At 42.7% G+C, this 21,670-nt stretch overlaps 1 protein-coding gene across 1 annotated transcript in view; it reads right to left on the bottom strand.

Annotated features, from left to right (window-relative positions):
- PREP (prolyl endopeptidase) overlaps nucleotides 1–21,670 on the bottom strand; it is a 94,111-nt gene that overhangs the window by 26,902 nt on the left and 45,539 nt on the right. The window contains exons 9-10 of the mRNA XM_020779911.3: nucleotides 19,433–19,630; nucleotides 11,720–11,823 (exon numbers count right to left, since the gene is read on the bottom strand). Of these exons, the coding sequence (XP_020635570.2) occupies nucleotides 11,720–11,823; nucleotides 19,433–19,630 (302 nt within the window). The remainder of the gene's footprint in view (nucleotides 1–11,719; nucleotides 11,824–19,432; nucleotides 19,631–21,670) is intronic.

The following is a 21,670-nucleotide window of genomic DNA, read 5'->3' as shown; positions in this document are numbered from 1 at the left end:
ATTCAAAGCTAAGTTAAGATTTCTTAATTTTGGTTTAGAAATGTGGGGGAGGGAATCTTATACATGGGGGAGTCTTATACATGGAAAATATAGTACATCAATAACAGCCTGTTTCATCATCGGAGGTTGACAAGGTGCCAGATTGTTGTAGGTCCACCACAACCTCCCTAGTCCCTTGGCTGGCCTGGCTTTTAAAAGTTGCCAAGCTGATAACAACAGAATGGGCCCCTTCTATCATCAATGTGCCTCTCCCCGAAGGTCGGGTTCCGGAAACCCTCAAGGAGACACTTATCAGACGATCTGAAAAACAAAACAAAACACTGGGCGGTGGATCATTGTAATAACTATCGTCCTGTTGCTGATGTTCCTTTTAAAATCCAGCTAGTGGAGAGAACAGTGGTCGACCAGCTTCAAGCGCTCTTGGAATAAACCAATGCCCTCAACCCATTCCAGTCTGGGTCCAGGCTGCGTCATGGTACGAGATGGCATTGGTCGCCCTGCACAATGGCCTTTTGAGAGAGGCCAAGAGGGGTAAAACGTCTTTGCTGGTCCTCCTCAACCTCCCAGTGGCTTTTGATACCATCAACCACTGTCTCCTCCTGGGGAGGCTCTCTGGATTGGGGACTGGCGGACTAGCTTTGTCATGACTTCAGTCCTCCCTGAGAGTGCAGTTTGGGGAGATGGTCTCTGTCCTTTGTACTCTTGATTGTGGAGTCCCTCAGGGGTCAATCATTTCCGCATTGCTGTTTAATGAGGCCGCTGGGGGAGGTCATCCGGAGATTTGGAGTGGCGTGTTACCAATATGCTGATGACACACAGCTCTATCTCTCCTTCTACCTTTCTGCAGTGGATGCTGTCCTATCCCCTGCACTGTTCAGAGATGTACCGTATTTTTTGCACCATAAGACGCACTTTTCCCCCTCCAAAATGTGGGTGGGGAAGTCAGTGCGTCTAATGGTGTGAATGCAGCAATTTCGTCGCTGCTGGCCCCATGGGGGGGAGCGTCGCAAGGGTCCGGGTGAGCCTTCCAGGACCCTTGCGAGGCTCCCCCACCCCCCCACGGGGCCAGCACCGGCGAAATCGCCAGCTTCCAGGTGGGGGGAACGTCGCAAGGGTCCTGGAAGCTCACTCAGTTCCTTGCGACACTCCTCCCACCCACGCACCCGCCAGCACTGGCAAAATCGCCAGGTTCTGGGAGTGTTTGGAGGCTTCCCAAGCCTCAAAACACTCCCAGAACCTGGCGATTTTACCCCCCCTGGTCCCATGGGGGGGTGGGTGGAGGGTGGCAAGGGTCCAAGGGAGCCTCCCAGGACCCTTGCCACCCTCCCCCCACCCCCCCACGGGGCCAGCCCTGGCGAAATCGCCAGGTTCTGGGAGTGTTTGGAAGCTTGATAAGCCTCCAAACACTCTCAGAAGCTGGCGATTTTAAAAACCCCCCGCTCCGTGGGGGGTGGGTGGAGGGTGGGTGGAGGGTGGCAAGGGTCCTGGGAGGCTCCCTTGGACCCATGTCACCCTCCCCCGACCCATCCCCACGGGGCCAGGGGGGGTAAAATCGCCAGCTTCTGGGAGTGTTTGGAGGCTTGGGGAGCCTCCAAACACTCCCAGAACCTGGCGAATTTACCCCCCCTGGTCCCATGGGGGGGTGGGTGGAGGGTGGCAAGGGTCCAAGGGAGCCTCCTAGGACCCTTGCCACCCTCCACCCCCCCCCACGGGGCTAGCCCTGGCGAAATCGCCAGGTTCTGGGAGTGTTTGGAAGCTTGATAAGCCTCCAAACACACTCAGAAGCTGGCGATTTTAAACCCCCCCGCTCCGTGGGGGGTGGGTGGACGGTGGCAAGGGTCCAAGGGACCCTCCCTTGGACCCATGCCACCCTCCCCCCACCCACCCCCACGTGGCTAGGGGGGGTAAAATCGCCAGCTTCTGGGAGTGTTTGGAGGCTTGGGGAGCCTCCAAACACTCCCAGAAGCTGGCAATTTTACCCCCCCCGGGTCCCATGGGGTGGGTGGGTGGAGGGTGGCAAGGGTCCAAGGGAGCCTCCCAGGACCCTTGCCACCCTCCCCCCACCCCCCCACGGGGCCAGCCCTGGCGAAATCGCCAGGTTCTGGGAGTGTTTGGAAGCTTGATAAGCCTCCAAACACTCTCAGAAGCTGGTGATTTTAAACCCCCCCCCGCTCCGTGGGGGGTGGGTGGAGGGTGGCAAGGGTCCAGGGGACCCTCCCTTGGACCCATGCCACCCTCCCCCCACCCACCCCCACGTGGCCAGGGGGGGTAAAATCGGGAGCTGGCGATTTTACCCCCCCTGGTCCCATGGGGGGGTGGGAGGCTCCCTTGGACCCTTGCCAGGCTCCCACCCACTCACCCCCACGGGGACAGCGGGGGCAAAATCGGGAGCTTCCAGGACCTTTTCTGAGCCTGGAAAGGCTCAGAAAAGATCCTGGAAGCTGCCTATTTTGCCCCCTCTGTCGCCCGGGGGAGGCAGGGTGAGTCTCCAAAGGGTCCTAGGGTGTGTTCTAGGACTCTTTGGAGACTGACCCTGCCTCCCCTGGGGGCCAGAGGGGATGAAATCACCACCTTTGGGGGCTCTTCTGAGGCTTGGGAAACTTCAGAAGAGCCCCAGAAGGTGGCGATTTCACCCCCTCTCGCCCCCGAGGGAGGCAGGGGGAGGCTCCAAAGGGTCCTGGAACACACCCTAGGACCCTAGGGTGTGTTCCATAAGATGGACCTCTCCATAAGGCTCACCAAATTTTAGGAGAAGAAAGCAGATACTTTTTTCCTGTTTTCTTCTCCTAAAAATTTGGTGCGTCTTATGGAAAGGTGCGTCTTATGGAGCGAAAAATACGGTAACTGTTTCAGCCTGCCTTTAAAATCTGTCCTCTCCAACTAGGAAAAAATCCACACGCTTCATAACGCTAAGCTAGTTTTACGTCCATTTTTGCACCATTTCAACCATTTCATCCGTGCCTTCAAACAAGCTAGAATTATATCTCCATGGAAGTAAGAGAGTATGATTAGAGCCATAATAAGAACGGATGCCAAAATCTTTAATGAAACACAACCTAATTCTGAATATAACCTTCTCATGCTTGACTTACTCAGTGGCACTACAAAGTTACTGTCACTTTCTTCAAACTTTCTGCCCCTCCTCTACCTCAGACCTTAACCCAAGCTAGTAATGGTGCACATCCCACTGCAGCTCTCGGATCCCTGGAATGCTACCATGGCAGCACCCCAAGTACTTGAGAATCCGTGGACACCCTTTCCAAGATGCCAAACTAACAGAGCTGGCCCATGACTAGGGAGAATGAGGCAACTGCTGCAAGCAGCAAAGGTCAAGGGGCAATGGGGTAATCTTTAGGCTATTTCCTTCTCTTGTCAGACAAAGCTGCGGCTCCCCTACAAACCTGTTTCAGTCCCTCAGCTGTGGAAAGTTACTTTTTCGGACTATTGCTCTCAGAATTACTGGCTGTTGTGGCTCAGAGATTCTGGGAGTTGCTGTACAGAAATGTATTTCTTTCAGTTGGTCCAAGCTCATCAAATTCATCTACTACCTCAGGTGTGGTAGTGGTGAACAAGTATTTGAACAAGTATTGCAAATATTGAAGCAAGTTCCAACTTCCAGCAATAACGTAAGAGGGACGCATATCTTGCAGTGAAGGCACATCACGTGGAGAGTAGAATTCTCCTTTCTGGAGGTTTCCAACAGTCTGACTATACTTCAAAACAACCCAGGCATTTGCCACACACATTGTTTCACTGACACGCATGGAAGCAGTGGGCTTGCACTGGAGGGCAATCATCATAAGCTCTGCACTCTTTACCACATATGACTGAATCTTGATGCCCCAACACCAAACCAATGGCAGTAACATCTTTAAAAAACAGTAAGCATCTCTTCTATTCTTTAATGATGAGATAGATAACAACTTCACACTGAAGGGGAAATAAGGCCACCTTAAAGCCATTTATTTTGCCAAAGAACAGAACAAGAGACAGTGCAGCTGATATACAAACCGTCTGAATTGTATTAAGTATAATGCTCCTTAACAGGATGACAGAGTCACTGAATACTTATTCTTATCACTGGGGAACCATTTATTTATGCTTGGGAAGATACAGAGGAAAAAATAAACCTTGGGAAGTCCTTCTCTAAAAGCATCATCTGAACTTTTTTACTTTGTTTTCTGCAAAACCAATCATAAGCTTTACTAGCACACCATTTTAAAAAGCAATTTTCATTTTTTTAAAAAATATTAATCAGTACATTAACGGATTATTTATTTATTTTATTCTATTTGTATCCTGCCTATCTGGTCGTTGCGACCACTCTAAGCGGCTTACAGCACATAACACAACAATAAACATGTAAAAAAAAATTAGTACACTAAATAGCAATTCTTCAAGATGGAAAAATAAAAAATAAATCATAAAAGAAGAAGAAAAAGAGGGAGAGTCAGGAATTAACTGGAGCAAAGGCCTGCCTAAACATCCATGTTTTTAGTTGGTTTTTGAAAATACACAACGAGGGAGCCGCGCGAATCTCAGGAGGCAGATTATTCCAGAGGCGAGGAGCCACCGCCGAGAAGGCCTGGTTTCTTGTTTTTTCCTTTGGGGCCTCCCTCGGCATCAGCCCCTCAGCCTCACCTCCTGACTCACTCAAGTGACATGGGTAGAGCTTAGTGGGAGTAGGCGTTCTGCCAAATATCGAGGCCCTAAACCGTTTAGGGCTTTATATGTAAGCATCAAGACTTTGAAGTCAAGGATTATCTAGATCCATTTCAGTCAGATTTTGATTCAGCCGGGTTATGAGATGGAGACTGCCTTGGTCACCCTGTCTGACGACCTTTGCCGGGAGAGAGACAGGGGAATGCGTCCCTGTTGACAATTCTCCTGGACCTCTCAGTGATTTTGACACCTTCTGGACAGAATGGCTTGAATGGGAATGGGAGGCACTGTTTTACGGTGGTTCTGCTCCTACCTGGCTGATTGGATCCAAAAGGTGGTGCTGGAAGACAGTAGCTCTGATCCCTGGCGGTTGCATCATGGGGTTCCTCAAGGCTCTATACTGTCCCGCATGCTATTCAATATCTACATGAAACCACTGGGGGAGGTCATTAGGAGATTTGGGCTGAGGAGTCAGCAATATGCTGACGACACCCAGCTCTACCTCTCATTTTCTACCAATCCAGGTGTGGCAGTCACTGTTCTCAACTCGTGCCTGGACGCGATAATGAACTGGATGAGGGTCAATAAACTGAGGCTCAATCCAGACAAGTCAGAAGTGGTGCTGGTAGGTGCTCCACCAGATAGGTTAAAGGGCTATTTCCCTGCCTTAGACGGGGTTACACTCCTCCTAAAGGACAGGGTCTGCAGCTTGGGGGTGCCCCTTGACCCGGGTCTGACCTTGGAAGCCCAGGTGGACTTGGTGTCCAGGGGTGCCTTCTTACAGCTGTGGAGACTACATCAACTTCACCCTTACCTGGATGAGCGTAGCCTGGCAACAGTCACACATGCACTGTTAACAACTAGACTGAACTATTGCACTATGCTATACGTGGGGCAGCCTTTGAAGACAGTCCGGCAACTGCAACTGGCACAGAACCTGGCTGCACAGCTGTTAAATGGTGCCGCTGCGTGGACTCATATCACGCCGGTTCTGAAAAATTTACATTGGCTGCTGGTTGCTGCTCGGGCCCAATTCAAAGTGCTTACTTTGGCTTACTTTAGCCGCCTAGAGTGGTCCTCTCGGACCAGATAGGCGGGGTATAAATCAAACAAATAAATAAATAAATATAAAGCCCTAAACGGCTTAGGACCTGCTTACCTAAAGGACCGCCTTCTTCTATACGAGCCTGCCCATCCTCTAAGATCAGGCCCGGAGGTCCTTCTGAAGGTGCCATCCCTGAAAGAAGTGAGGGGGATGGCATGCCAAAATAGGGCCTCCCCCCCCCACTTTGGAACGCCCTCCTTATACTGTAGAGATCCACCTGTCTCAAACACCTTTGGCTTTTTGGCGCCAGGCAAAGACCTTTCTGTTTAGCCGGCATTTCAATTAAATAGTATCCTTTAGCTGGCCGTATGAGCAGCAGGATTTATTAATATTAATGTTTAATATTGGGTATTATTATGATGTTGCCTATTTTTAATGTTTTTTTTCTAAAGTTTTAATATTGTTGTACGCTGCTCAGAGACCACTGGTAATGGTGCAGCTAAAAAATCTTATACAGCGGTACCTCGACTTGAGAACGGAGCCTCAACTTAAGAACAAAACAAAACAAAAAAACCCTTTCCTGCCCATTTTTTGACCTAAGGTAAAAAGAAGAAAAAAAAAAAAATTCACCTCCTAGTGATAGACACGGATTAACCAGTTTTGCATTAGTTCCTATGGGAACTAATGCTTCGACTTAAGAACAGTGCCTTGATTTAAGAATGAAAAACAGCAGATATGGATTAAATGGTTTTCAATGCATTCCTATGGGAAATGGTGCTTCGACTTAAGAACGTTTTGATTTAACGCAATCCCAATACGGATTAAGTTCTTAAATTGAGGTACCACTGTAAATAAAAAATAAATACATAAATTCACAGGCATGGGATTTTTGGAATTTGTGGTCTTTAGTTCCCAGAACTCATCAGGAATTTTTCCAGCCAGACTTCTGGAGGCTTTTACTTCTGTGGGTGTTGCAAACAATTAATGGTGCTGCAACGGATTATCTGTTCATCAGACTCTGTGCCGCAAGTCTCTGCAATTAATGACCAGACCCACAATCGCCTGCAGCTGTCATGGAGCTTAGCCCCACCTACCAATTTCCCCTGTCTTCTGCACAGCATCAAAATGGCTCCTGGAGTCTGAATTCATTAGCTTAAGAACATGAAAACACCTGCCAGGCTTTTGATGCTAGCTTAAAGCTCCAGAGGTCAGCTCAGGGAATTCCTGCAGACTGTTGTCCATAAACTCATCACTAAGCTTGTCAAGATCAGCATTACTGACGTTAACTATCCAATATAAGAAATTACCTGTAAGTCACTGGGCAGAGTGTCCCTATGGCAGGATTATATGTCATGAAAAGGCAGAAAACTGTTGGCCTGTTATTACTGCATTGTGAAGGAGGGAAGCCTTTGGGGACTGTCTTTTAGGACTTGGTCAGACTTTGTATTACAGACCTTGATTTGATTGAAAAAGTTCCCATCTTAGATTAAAATCCTATTTAGCAAAATGGTGAAAATATGATGAAGAATCAGAGGCACCTACAGATCAGTGCGATAATGTTCTAAAGCAGTGGTTCCCAACCTTGGGTGACCCAGGTGTTCTTGGACTGCAATTCCCAGAAGCCTTCACCACCAGTTGTGCTGGCCAGGGTTTCAGGGTTGAAGTCCAAGAACAACTGGGTTACACAAGGTTGGGAACCACTGCTCTAGTTAGTTATGGCAATATGACTCTGTGAAGACAGGGAGATAGCTGTGTGTAGGCAGTTTTACCTCTGCTCCCTGATTGCAGGAAGGCTACATAGGTTCGGCAGCCTCTTGCTGTTCTGTGATTAATCTATAGGAAATTGGCTAGTGCTCTCTCCTCAATGCCCATGGACTCCACATGCTTGAAAACCCACCTGAATAGAGCTATAGGCAAAAAAGAAAGGATTACTCCACCACCAAAAGGCATAGTCTTTGTAATAAATACATAAAACAAGGGTGAAGAGTTTGTGGCCCCCAGCTACTGTTGGGAGTGCAAGTTATATCAGCCTGAGCCAATACAGCCCATGGTGATGGATCATGGGACATGAAGTCCAAAACATCTGGCAAAACACACTCTCCCAACACCTGACATGAAGCATCATCTGGATACTTTACTTGTCAAGCATAAGATTCATATATGAAGAGTTGTTCAAAAGTTTTTCTTTCCACACTGATTTTACAAGTATTAGGATACATAGGATGGAGAAACAATGCTTAACTGTTTTATCTTTTACAATATATTAATTGAAAATATGTCAGTCTGTTAAATCTGGCAACAGCACTTTTTTTAAAAAAAAAAACTATTGGCAAAAATTGCAGCCAACAGACCTCTTCTTAGCCTATTCCTTCAAACACCATCAAGTAATTCCCAATCTAAAGGCTACCATACGCTGCAACTTGCATAGGTATACTATAAAAACAAATATAAAGATGCTTTGTTCTTGACAATTTTAATTCAAATTTTATTCACCATTAATCCAGTTATAAATCAATTATGAAGATATAAACCATTACAGTGTAATTGCTTCCTCTCAATCAAACTATAATTTAATCCACACTTAATCAGTATTTATACTTAAGTGTTATAATCTTAAATTTATTTAAGAATAAGGTCCACTAAAAACCATGCACAGAGTACACATAGAAAGAATTCTGCATAAACATAAATGGACTGGAAAAAAGCCTTAATAAATATGTATTTCACATACTGATTAAGTGTGGGTTAAATTATAGTATACCGCATTTTTCGCTCCATAAGACGCACCTTTCCATAAGACACACCAATTTTTTAGGAGAAGAAAACAGGAAAATATAATCTGTTTTCTTCGCTCCATAAGACGCACAGACTTTCCACCACCCCTGTTTTGTGGGAAAAAAGTGCGTCTTATGGTGTGAAAAATACGGTAATTGAAATGAAGCCATTACACCGTTTGGGGTTTCTCACTGCACAAAGGCTACACACCTAGGATTTCCATGAGTGCAGTTTACTGTTATTCTAAAGAGAAGGATCCAACCAGGTGCCTCTTATGCACAAACAGCAAGTAAACAACAAACCCATATAATGCCATTTTTATTTTCTTTAAAAAATTTAAAACAGAAATGCAATTACACCAAATTAGGATTTATATTTAATCATAAAAGCATTTTATATCACTTTTCAGGACTGATAAAGGCTCCCAAAAGACCTTTCAGCAACAAAACAAACACATCAAATAAAATTAAAATAAAATTAAAAGTACATTTAAGACTTTCAGGATTAATAATAATTAGAAAGCAAGCTTCAGACAGTGTTCAAATGATTCTGCTACTGAAATGAGTAACTCTTCAAGGAATATACTTATTTTGAATAAAAAACACCATTCCAGGAATGACATTTAATTGTATTTATCAGAAATATGATGGCATCTTAAGTAATTATCCAACACTAGAGGTCTGTCAGCAGAACAGTGGATTCTAGCAAAACTGGGGCAACTCTTCTCCCCCATAGACTCCCAGATTAGCTCTGAAGGAGACCATTTTCAGGTGATTCCAAGCACTGCATGGGGGAAGGAGTGGAAGAAAGTTCTCTGGCAACAGCCACTGTTATGCAAGATTTAGCTCAACATATTTATTTATTTCTCATCTATATCCTCATCCTATATTTGCCATGCTGGTCTGTTGCAACAAAAATAAAGTCCTCCATCATTATAAAGACCACCAGATTTATTACAGCATGAACCTGCATGCCACAAAATGATTTGCAGTCCATGAATAGATTTTGCAATAATAAATAATGTAATAGATAGACTTGTACATCATATTTGGACTACCTACTGTAATGCAGTAAAAGCAAATCATTAGCCAAAATCCCGATGAGTAAATTATGCCTCCATAAGGGTGATGTCACCAGCAACTGAAGACAATCAGTACCGTATTTGCCGGCGTACAAGATGACTTTTTGGCCCTGAAAAACATGCCTCCAAGGGGGGGATCGTCTTGTACGCCGGGTGCATGCCTAGCAAACCCTCCCTCTCTCCCAGCGAAGTCACTTACCCGGTAGTAAGACCGAGTAGAGCCCTGCTCCTAGCCTGGGAACAGCCTGACTCTAGCGCCGAACAGCTGACTGTCAGAACAGCAGAGAGGAGGCAGCCATTTTGAGATGCGACCACGTGGCTGCTGCCTCTCAAAATGGCTGCTGCCTCTCCAAAATGGCTGCCGCCTCTCTGCTGTTCCTTCTTCCAACAAACCCTGGCTCTCTCCAAAAAGGAACCAAAAGGGACAAAAGGAACTCTCCCCATGATGCAGCCAAAGCAGAATCACGCAGGCGGAAGAGGGGGTAGTCTTTTACAGCAAGTATATAACAAACTCTATATTCTGAGTGGGAATGTTGGGGGATGGTCTTATACACCCAATCGCCTTATACACCGGTAAATACGGTAATTAAATAATTCCTGCTTCAATCCTGGTAATCACCCAACTCGCTTGCAACCAGGCTTATTTCAGTGAAACATAGTTTCAACATGACTTAATGAAACGACAAAAGTGATCCTAGATTCCACAAGTATTTTAACTTATGATATCCACATTAGCTTTCTCCTTCGACTGAAACTCTTTAATTATTACATGGGTATTTGAATTCAGTTATTGTCACCTCACTGAACATAGTGCTTATTAAAATGACAAATCTCACCCTTTTAAAAGCACACACGATGGAAATTCCCTCACCTCTGAAGGAAACAGAAATGTATGTTTATGATTGATTTGCGTTAAGCTGGGTGAAACGGAAGTCTATTGAAAAATGTTACAGTGTGCCGTGTTTCTCTTCAGAGGTGACCTCCAGACTGCAAACTAAATTCTTTGTGGTGAGAGTCACCCCCCCCAAAAGAGAGGAAGTTCCCAAAACCACTGACATTGGGCCCACCCACTCGCAGGACCTCCATCTTGTCCGGTTCAACCTTAGTACATTTGACTGTATCCACTGCAAAACGGCCTCCAGGCAGCGCCCAAAGGACGGAACGGTGTCCACTGCAGATGGAAAAAAGGAGATGTAGAGCTGGGTGTCATCAGCATATTGGTGACACGAAGGTCCACATCCCTGGATGCCCCCCCCCCACGGCCTCATATAGATGTTAAACAGTATTGGGGATATGATCAAAACCTGCAGGACCCCACAACTGAGGGACCACAGGGCCGATACATTCTCCCCAAGCCGAACTCTCTGGGGACGGCCCTCCAAGAAGGACAGGAGCCAAGTGAGAGCAAGGCCACCAATCCCCAACTCGGAGAGCCTCCCCAGGAGGATACTGTGGTCGACGGTATCAAAGGCAGCTGAGATATCAAGAAGGACAAGCAAGGACATTTTGCCCCTGTTGGCCTCCCTAAGTAGGTCATCCAGCAGGGCGACCAATGCTGTTTCTGTGCTGTGGCGCGGCCTGAAGCCCAACTGAAACGGATCCAGGGCATTTAAAATATTTCTTTACTAGAATCATGTAATTATTTTTTAATTCTAAATGAAATTATCAATGGGAACCTTTGTTAAAAAGGTGCTAAGATGATGATAGAAAAGAGGTGGGAAAGGATGAGATTTTCTCAAAAATTGAAAAGGGTGTGTGATGCCTGTTGGGTGTCTGGGGACCCACACTGGTTTCTTTTTGTGAAAGTTTCACAGAACTTCTCTTGATAGCAACAGAATGGTAAGGATGCCACCATACTCTCCAAAGTTCACAGACCATACCATATAGTGAATGCCAGCTACGGATTGTTAAAAAAAAAACAGTATGGCAAACTACACATCAAAGATACAATTTCAGGTGCCACAATATGTTTTCACATCAGTTGCTACCAAAATAAAAACTGCAAATTCCCATCCTCCAACAGATTGCATCTTGAAACTTATCATGGTACAAAATTAACTGAGATGTTAATTCTTAACCAAGAATTTTAACCAAGCACATTTTTGTAGTTGTTACAGAGGTCTTATGAGAAAAGAACATTTAAAAAATACACTTACTTGCACTGTTTGGTAAGCTGAAGGATCAAATCCTTTTACTGTGACCTCTCGGAAAACTCTTGGCTCTAGTTCATCTTTGGTCAGATCACAGTGGTAAATAATACCTAAACACATAATTCAGGTTTGTTAATAAATTAAATCAGTATCTGGCCACAAGATTCTATACCCCAAGGACAGGAGTTGAGTAGACTTCTGGTTGGTAGGATCCATGTTTATGTATTTTATTAGAATACTGATTTCCACCAGAATCCCAAGTTCTATCTCTACAGGTATACCTCCATTGGTCAGTGTACCTTGAGATCTCCTCTGTGCCTGCTAGCTGAGGGTCCAGCCAATATCACCTGGAGCATGTATGACTGATGGCATTAACTGCCTTGCCACCTGTGTGGCCATGGGCAAGCTGTGTAGTCCCAAAGCATCACCAGGAAGAGGGATTAGTTGTTTCTAGGTATGTTATGCCTAGAAAACCCTGAGAGCATTGTCCGAGTCAGAATCAATTTGATACACTGTTGATTGTTGTTGATCAATTCTACCAATCAATGCCCAGCACTAAAATGGTGTCTCAGCGCCACAGGCAGTTACTAATTGCACCTTATAAAGTTCATAAGAGATATAAACAAATTAGGGATTCTAACACATCACTTTGAAACTGAATAGTAAAGCTGACATGGGTCCTTTTAAGAAGAAAGGACTGGTAAAAATATTTTAGATAAATAAATAAAGAAACCGAACAAAGACCTATCTGAGAGCAACCAACTAGCTGCCTTATTGTAAGAGAAGTACCACTGAGGATGAGAAATAGGCACTTAGCACAAAGCCAACATGACAGATGCGCCAGCATGTTAATTTTTAATCCCCTTGCTCTAAAGTCAGAAACTCAGAGGTCTACCAGTGGATCCTACTCTACATTTTGCTCCGCTCACCGCTACCATAGTCTATTTTCTTAGCTGTTATATGTGGCCCACTTAGAAAATGCATATTAATGTGACTGGAAAATAATTCATCAAGTCTTGTTTTCAATCACCATAAAGCCTTCCCGCCTTTATACAGCTGATGAATTTACAGCCTGCTCTAATGAAAATGGTTGAAATAGCAGTTAAAGTGTCTTCCCTTTCTTCATGGCAGCTGAAATCCTCATATCCTCTAGAAAAATCCAAAACATTACCAACCATAAAACATTAGCATTTCTTCCTTCTAATTAAATTATACTTCAAAAACCACTTTTGCTATTCTTACTATTTGACAATAGTCACTATTCAATCATACTAGGCTCCAAATCATGAAGGTCTATGGAAAAGTAGAAAATATTTAATTAGAGAACCTGTAACAAGCTAGTAAAGCACATATTCTAAACAAGCTGATATACCATGAAATGCATTTTCATCAAGTGGTGAGTTTATTTTTGTTAAACCAGTCCCAGATTATTTATCTTCTCCTATTCCTTTTCCCACAAACACTACCAACAACAAAACTTGGTCTGAACTGTTTGTTTCTTTAAATTATTTTTACCCCACTTTTCTCCTTAAAAAGGACCCAAAGTGGCTTACATCCTCAAAAGACAATATTTAAAGATAAAAAGAGTAAATATACAAATACCAAAAAGAATCGAACAAAGGCCACACTACAAAAAAACAATAAACAAAAGCAACACCAAATACACCTTCAAAGCAGTAAAGTACCACCATCCATTGAAAAACCCCACTCAGGCAGCCCATCATTAAGAGAAATCTTGCCTGAACAGAAAGGGCTTCACCTGCTTGTAGAAGGACAGCAAAGATGAAGCCAGCCTGGCCTCCTGTGGGAGGGAGTTCCAGAGTCCGGGAGCAGTCACAGAGAAGGCTCTTTCCCATGTCCCAACCAAACACACCTATGAGGGTGGCAGGGCCAAGAGAAAGGCCTCTCCTGATGATCTTAACACCCATGCAGGCTCATAAAAGTAGACACAGTCCTTGAGATAGCTTGAGCCTCAGCCATCTAAGGCTTTATAGGTTAGAACCAGCACTTTTGCCCGGAGTCAGTGGAGCCACTGTAACGGGGGGGGGGGGGGGGTTATGCGATTCATGTAACCGGCTGCTGTGTTTTGGACCTGCTGTAGTTTCCAGATACTATCTAGAGACTATTGTAAACAGGTAGAGCGTGTTACAGTAATCCAGCTGAGATGTAACTAAGGCATATGCCACTGTGGCCAGATCAGATCTCTCCAGGAACAGGCGCAGCTGGCATACTTGTTTTAATTGCTCAAATGCACTGTTCCATTTCAAATCACACAATTTCATTCCAGAACAAAATTCCCGCTATACATGCAAGAGTTGCTTATGCCAATCTCTCAGTGTTGCCCAGGCCACACTCAAAGCTGATGAACTAGATGAGGAGTGTGTGTGTGTGTGTGGGGGGATATCTCATATTGAATTTTGTCTACGTACATAATATGAATTTGTTCGACTGACTCCACTTACATCTGAGCATTTAAAATCATTCGCAATGTAATTACATGGTACCTACCATCCTGCCTTACACCTTGTTTAACTGCTTGGGCAGTGATGTCCACATTAATCAGAAAAAGCTAAGTATAGTGAGGGTTTTTTGTTGTTGCCATTCTTAGTGAAAAACTAAGCCAAATGCACTGTGCTGTGCAGATCACTGAGTCACTCATCAAAATACACCAAATTTAACTAGAGGGAGAAAAAAAGGCACCAGTTAGCAAACTAGTCATTCCATTTAAAAGTAGGTTCAAACGTACACAGATTTTATCACTTGATTGTTACTGACCAAAAAATTCTTCACTAAATCCTTGTACAACCTTTTAGGATTATTCATGGCAAATGTAATCTCAGGCTCCTACTCTTTTTTTCTTAGTAATTTTAAATTTGTTGTAGACAGACATCTACTGGATGTAAATTCCATTTGCTTTCAAGGCTTTTGAAATCCATATGCTTAATACCAACTGACAAGCAGAAAGCCTTTACAAGAAAAGAAGAAAGAATGACACATCATTTCAGAGCAAGGTCAACTTTCTTACTGCTTTCCTTATTACTGCTTCTTCCTTAAACCACAGCAGAAAAGGAGGAAAGAATAGGTTGTTGAATAAGGAATTCCCATCATATACATTTGTTCTACTCTCCCCAACCTGTATGAATGAGGGACAATAAGGAAATACCTGTATCTAAACAAACATTATGGGAAGCCTCCTTTCAGAAATAATTAGTGAGAATTTTAGTTCCAAAGAAGACCCCAAATTACTGTTTAGAAATTACAACACTATCTCTTTACTCTGCTATTTCTAAAAAGTAACAAAATTAGTTACTTCTAAAAAGTAATTTTTTTTTTGCTTTCTAAGAAAAACGTATGAGCTACTGCCCTGGCGTCCATTTCCTTTTTCCCCTCAGAATGCACAAGAGGATACAAGACAAGAGTACAAGCCAACGCCTAAACCATGTGATATTGTTCTTACAGTTAGTAAAGCCATACTCCTATAACCATGAAAGTAAATAAAATGTTACAGTTATATCACAAAATGAATGCCTTTAACTCTCCTACAACTGATTTCCCCCTAAAGTGTAACACAGATATAGAAAGGCAATCATGTTGGGCACATAAGCATGTTGGTGGTCACTGGTGTTCTGAAATAGTGTCAAACCTGTTCTTAATGGAGTTGTAGTCCCACTTTTGGGTCACTTCTGTAGCATGAAGTATGTTATTTTTTAGACCCAGTGGTGCCATAGGATGTGCAAAGGAAAAACAGCCACTTTGTTATAAGATTATGTGTGGCACAGGCTAGCCAGTAGGAGCTTTGTGAAATTAAATATTGTATACATCCATAGGAGGGAGGGAGATATTTAGAGAGAAAGGTCAAACAAACTGAAAAGATTTTCTTTAAGGAGTAACAAAGAACAAAACAAAAACAAAGCATCCTTGCTTTAAAGAAAGTAACAGAATGACAGTCCTCCAGAAAGGGGAATATTTTGCTATGTATCTTCAGTCAACATCTTCTTAAGATTTCTGAGATCAAATAGTTTCCAAAGGTACATTTTCAAAGAGGAAATCAGCAGAGCATGGGCTTGGAAACTGGAAGAGAGCTTTCTAGCCTGCATTCTGTAGAGCGGGAAGCCAATGTTAGTTTACCCGAGAGGTTAAAAGGTGTCTATATTTCTCTGTTGTGTGTGTTGCACTCACTCACACTTTTGCTTCACCACTACATTAACTCTAAAACAGCCCTTCAAAATATTTTGACATAGAGGGACTGTAACCACATCCCAGCTGTTTTTGGGTCTGTCTTCTCCTACCATTCCTGAAAATCTCAGAAACTTACTCCTTGTTTCATCAATTAACCACTTCTCAGACAAACACAAAGCAATTGTCAGATATGTTTTTCAACAAGTTCTGTAGGTATTAAAATGCTTAAAAGAAATGTTAATGAGCACAAGAAAGTATCCTATAGACCAGTGGTTCCCAATCTTGGGACCCCAGATGTTCTTGGACTAAAACTTCCAGAAGCCTTTACTAGCAGCCATGCTGGCCCGGATTTCTGGGAGTTGTAATCCAGAAACATCTGGGGACCCACAGTTGGCAACCACTGCTGCCACTGGTGTTGCCAATATTCAGGACACCCTTTTCAGAGGTATTTCCTGCTGGCAATGTGGGCATGATATTGTGCAGCACTTCATGGCTTTTGGATACAAAGCACAATATCCCAGATTCATAAACTGAAGGTTTTCTGAAGAACTGAATTTAACAGCATGTGTTAAACACTGCCCATTATTTTCTCTTGTTCTTTATCCTCACAGCAATTTCCGTTTGCCTTTTTCACATAGCCTTATCTGTATTAATATATTTGGGCTTTTATCATGCCTCACCAACTCTGGAGATTTTACAAAATTGTTTTTGATCAGCTAACAGATTTTGAATATAGCTATCTGGAGAACGGAAGACTTGAGTTTCTCGGGATGCTAAAGAACAAAAGCTTTTCCCCAACTCTATAACAAGAGCTGCTGGTACTACTCTGCTAAGAAGCCAACCAGCTGTTCCCAAAAGACTCGCCCTAGTAAAGTGTTTCAGATACTGTCACACCTAGACTTCATGTGAAAAGAAAGTTTATCTGGTCATGTTTAAGACTCCAAAGAAAGCACTATAATTATCTGGCTAAAACATTTATACCCAATACTGCCCAAGCTTTCAAAACAATTAAAATCAGTGTGGCACCATAAGCCATAATTCTGTGAAACAGAAGAAGCCTCTAAACAATAAAGCCTGTCATGTTTCTGCAGGTGCCGAAAGGAAAAGCAGAATTCTCTTTCTGTGTGTCCTGCTGTTGTCGCTGTTGGAAGCGATGAATTTGCAAATATGAATGTTGCCAGCACCCATTTGGCTATGAGCAATTCCAGGACTCTCTTCACTTAGAAAGACAAGGAAACCACAACTTAAGGCTATCAACAGGAAGCAAACCGGTTGTCTAACAACAGCAGAATAACAGCAGAATAATGAAGACGTGCCTGATCTCTCTCTACCAATCAACTCTGTTGGCATATCTACTGATTTGTAAATTACACTGTAAAAGAATAAAATGAATTTACTAATACTGCTGAAACATGCAGAACATCAGTAATCATTGCCGACTACTGAGCAATGAAAATTATGCTTAGGAGCAGAAGTGATGACCTTTCAAAAGCTAGGCTCTTCTGGTTACTATGTTGCAAATTACTCATTATAGCTTAATCCAAGCTACATTTATCCTAAATAATACGGAACTGCTCCTTTAATCACTTACACTTTTGTTCCAGCAAACATTTTAAAAGAATCACCTTATTCTCTGGTCTTTAAACTTTTGCAGAAGACAACTCGGAGCTCAAAAGTAGCTCAAAAAGCAAATGTAGTTCAGAGGACAGAATATTAGGTAGTACTGTAATTTGTACTTTCAGCAGCATCAAAAGCTCTGTTTGTTCATTCTTCAACAGACATCAGGGTGCAACTTCTGGAGAGGGATCTGCATACTGACTTCCACCAAATGAAGAAAGAATGTGTGCCATGCCCTGCCCCTTTCTTTCCTAGCCTCACCACATGGAGGCGGCAAGGTCAGAAGTAGAATTCTACTCATATCCAGTTGAACAGAAGTAGAATTCTACTTCAGATGTTATTGCTCTGCTGGACATCACAAGATGGGGAGAGATGGGAGAGGTTTGGCTACATAGGCCTACATACAACAGTCTCATGGCCATAAGGAATTTGAGGCCATGTAGTCCAAAAACTAAACATTTGCCCATCTCTGGCCCAGACAGGGAGAGGCCATGAACCGTCATGCAAGAAGGTATTAAGCTGGGGGAAGCTTATACAGTTGCATTCCCAGACTGGGCTTTCATATTCTGAGGAACACATACACTATGATCTGCCAGGATTGTACCCTTCAAATGACATACGTCTTGTTTCAGCAGTCCTATGCAAAAAAGCCGACCTGCTTATAGAAAATACAATTTCAGTAAAACTGCTGAATGCTTGTCCATGGAAAGAGAAGTTTCGGGTTCTGCTTTTTAGAAGGGGAACAATCCAACTTAGATTTTGGATAAAACAGTATAATTGAAGAGAAACTCTGGAATATGATTCAACAGACTAGCCTTTTCAAAATACCTTCTTCCTCCCAAGTGATAACAGGTCAGAACAGACTGGGCAACTGTTCTCTATTATTTAGTGTCTGTTCACCTGTAAAGCATCAGTTGGTATTATCAACTAATTATAGCTTTAAAAAGAAAAAAGAGCAGCAATGGGGAATGCCTTTTAAGAATGTTATTAAAATAAAAGTTACACAAGGCAATTATCAGGGAATACTTATGAGATAAATACTAGAGGGCAAGCACAAATTATACATGGTTTCGGCACTTATCCTTCAGACTGAAAACATAAACTGTTCACAGTATAATCATTATACAACAGACTTATGAAGAACATTTCTAAATAAGACAAAAAAAATCCTACATTTTAATATGCGATTAATTCACAGCTCACATTAATATGTAATTAATTCATATATAATAAATTTGATCTGCAAACCAGACTGAATGAGAAGCCTGTTTAAAGTACACGTCTTTCACAATACCATTCAGCCTTTTTAAAGCATGACTTTTAAAAGCAATACAGATGCACGCACAAATAGTCAAGACAATGATAATGCTTCCAAAGCTCATTTACACATTACTTAAAATAATTATTCAATGTTACATGGCATACATCAATTTTTATTATATATATACATACTTATGTATTTATGTATAAATTAATAGCAGTGTGCCATCAAATAAATTCTGACTCGTGACTACCTTTTTGGGAGGTTTTCTACGTAGAAAAAACTCTGATGTGGTTTACCATGGGGATATCCTGGGACTGCGCAGTTTGCCCAAGGTCACACAGGCTGACTCTTCTGGGTTGCATATTGCTGAATTCAACTCACAATTTTTGGCTCTGCAGCCACATATCTAACTCATGTCTTAAAAATACATAATAAATTGCTCTTCTGCATACCATGGCTCGATACATACTACAGACACAAACACACTGCTATGCACTGAGAAGCATGTGACTAGATTACTACAAATATAGGCTCTCTTTGCATCTGATGTTGCAGATGTATTATTTTTCCCAGTACCAAGCTCTTATGAACATGCTTATGTCAGAAAAGTGTCATGTATGAAGAATGCAGAACACACTACAAAGGAAAAACAGCCTTACCTGGTGATAAGAAGGAAGTAAACTGATAAAATATTTCAGTGTCTTTCTTTTGGCCACTGTATCCTACAATACTGCCAACATCTAATGGAAATGTCTTGAGATGGGCACCAGTTGCTAGGTCATGGAGTTGCAGAACATTCTTCACATCATGGAGATAACACAAGACAAGGAAATTGGATCTAACACAAGCGACCCATTCTGTAAATGGGAAGAAAAAGAACCATTTGCAGAACATTACCTTAAAATGAATATTTTTAACAGAATTTTTTAAAAAGTATAACTGATTTGTCAAATATAGTCGCTGGGATTCTGAAAGTCTCATAGATTCAGAAATATGTGTTAGATATATTTTGGTTATCAAGCTAGCAAGTAACAATTCTTCTGCAGTTGACACTGTTTTTAATGCGTTTTTTTAAATAACCTATCTGGATTTGGCAAAGCAAGCAAAACTGCTGAGAAGATTCCAGTGTGAGATAACAGAGAAATGTAATCTATTCTCCCTGAACAAATCAACTGCTAATGCACTGAGCTTATACAAACATAATGTTGACCATTCTTTTACCCAGCTGAAGAGTGCAAAGATAGGCTGCCTCCACTCTTATGTACAAAATGTCACCTGCTAGTCGCATAAGTGAGGAAGCCTATTCAGAGGAATTTATCCATGGATCATTCACTCTTGGTATTTATAGTGAAACTCCAGAGAAGATATTTAACAACTTATCAGCCAGAATCTACTCAGGAATTTCTGCTGGCATAAATGTAATTTCATAAATCGGTGGTGCTGGTGAATTGCTGCTAATAGTGGTGTTACCACTCACATTCCTGGCTGTGTACCAAGTCATGGGAATTGAACCTTACCAGGAATGTGAATAGCAACTCACTGGCTGAAGTGTAACTATGCTTGCAAAACTCAGTGTTAGGCAAGCAGCAGTGTTCATTTCACCAAGGTGGAAGTGCTGTTCATAAAGCACTTCTGCAAGTGTATTGTGCAGTCAGTTGAAATGGGAACCACACAACCAATTCCACAATCAAATTGTGCAATCTTTGTTGCCAGGACAGAATTCCTGGCAGATGTAATGCTACACTGCACCTAGACAGGTGGGATTCCAGCTATTAATTAATGTCAAGTTACCACCACCATTTCTGAAAATTCAATATCTCCAAATTCAAAGGCAAGGGTGAGTGACACCTCTCTTACCTCTCTGAAAATTAAAAGGTATGAGCTAAAACACAACTTTCAAATGCTATTTTAAGTGCCTTAACATTCCTGCATATTTATAATATTATAACTTTGTGTGTTTACCCTTTCATTTGAGAGAACTGATTCCTAAATTTATCTGAATTAAGGCGAAGCCCCCCCCCCCCTTTTTTTTGTAATCCCACTCTATTTTAGTGCTTTGGAGTAGAAACATAAATGAGGGAACCATTAGGTCCTATTTAACATCAACTCTCCGGTCCCAAGGGAGGTGGTGGCGCTGTGGGTTAAAGCACAGAAGCCTCTGTGCTGTAAGGTCTGTAGATCTTCAGTTGTAAGATCGAATGCACGTGACGGAGTGAGCACCCATCGCTTGTCCCAGCTCCCGCCAACCTAGCTGTTCGAAAGCATGCAAATGCGAGTAGATAAATAGGGACCACCTCGGTGGGAAGGTAACAGCATTCCGTGTCTAAGTCGGACTGGCTATGTGACCACGGAAGATTGTCTTCAGACAAAACGCTGGCTCTATGGCTTGGAAACGGGGATGAGCACTGCCCCCTAGAGTCAAACACGACTGGACAAAAATTGTCAAGGGGAACCTTTACCTTTACCTCCAGTCCCAGTGTGGTCCTGAGATTCCTTAAACAGCCATATCCCCTTCCCAGGATCTCACCATTTGGTGGCTTCCCAGCTTTCATATTGATTTTTTTCTCATTCTAAATGTATCATCTGTATCATCTAAGATTAGTGGCTGTATCATCTAAGATTAAACTGTACCATCTAAGATTAGTGGCTGGCTGGAAGCTAAAATGTGCTAGCATTTTTAGCCCTCCTCTGTTGACATTAATCTTGTTCTCTATTGGAATGTCTCATGCCCAGAAGCGTCACTGAAACTGAATTTGGTCCTTGGGTTGATGAAGGTTCCACTCTTTTGCCTTAAAGAAACCTTGACCAGAGGGTGGTAAGGCTAGCATGTTTTCTTTCTCACACATTTATTTTGACTCAGCTACTGAACATCTGGGTAGGGCAACCGTCTGAGCTCA

Source organism: Pogona vitticeps, chromosome 1, assembly GCF_051106095.1.
Source record: "Pogona vitticeps strain Pit_001003342236 chromosome 1, PviZW2.1, whole genome shotgun sequence".
Taxonomy (NCBI): Eukaryota; Metazoa; Chordata; class Lepidosauria; order Squamata; family Agamidae; genus Pogona; species Pogona vitticeps.
This window is presented reverse-complemented; position numbering and strand designations above follow the sequence as displayed.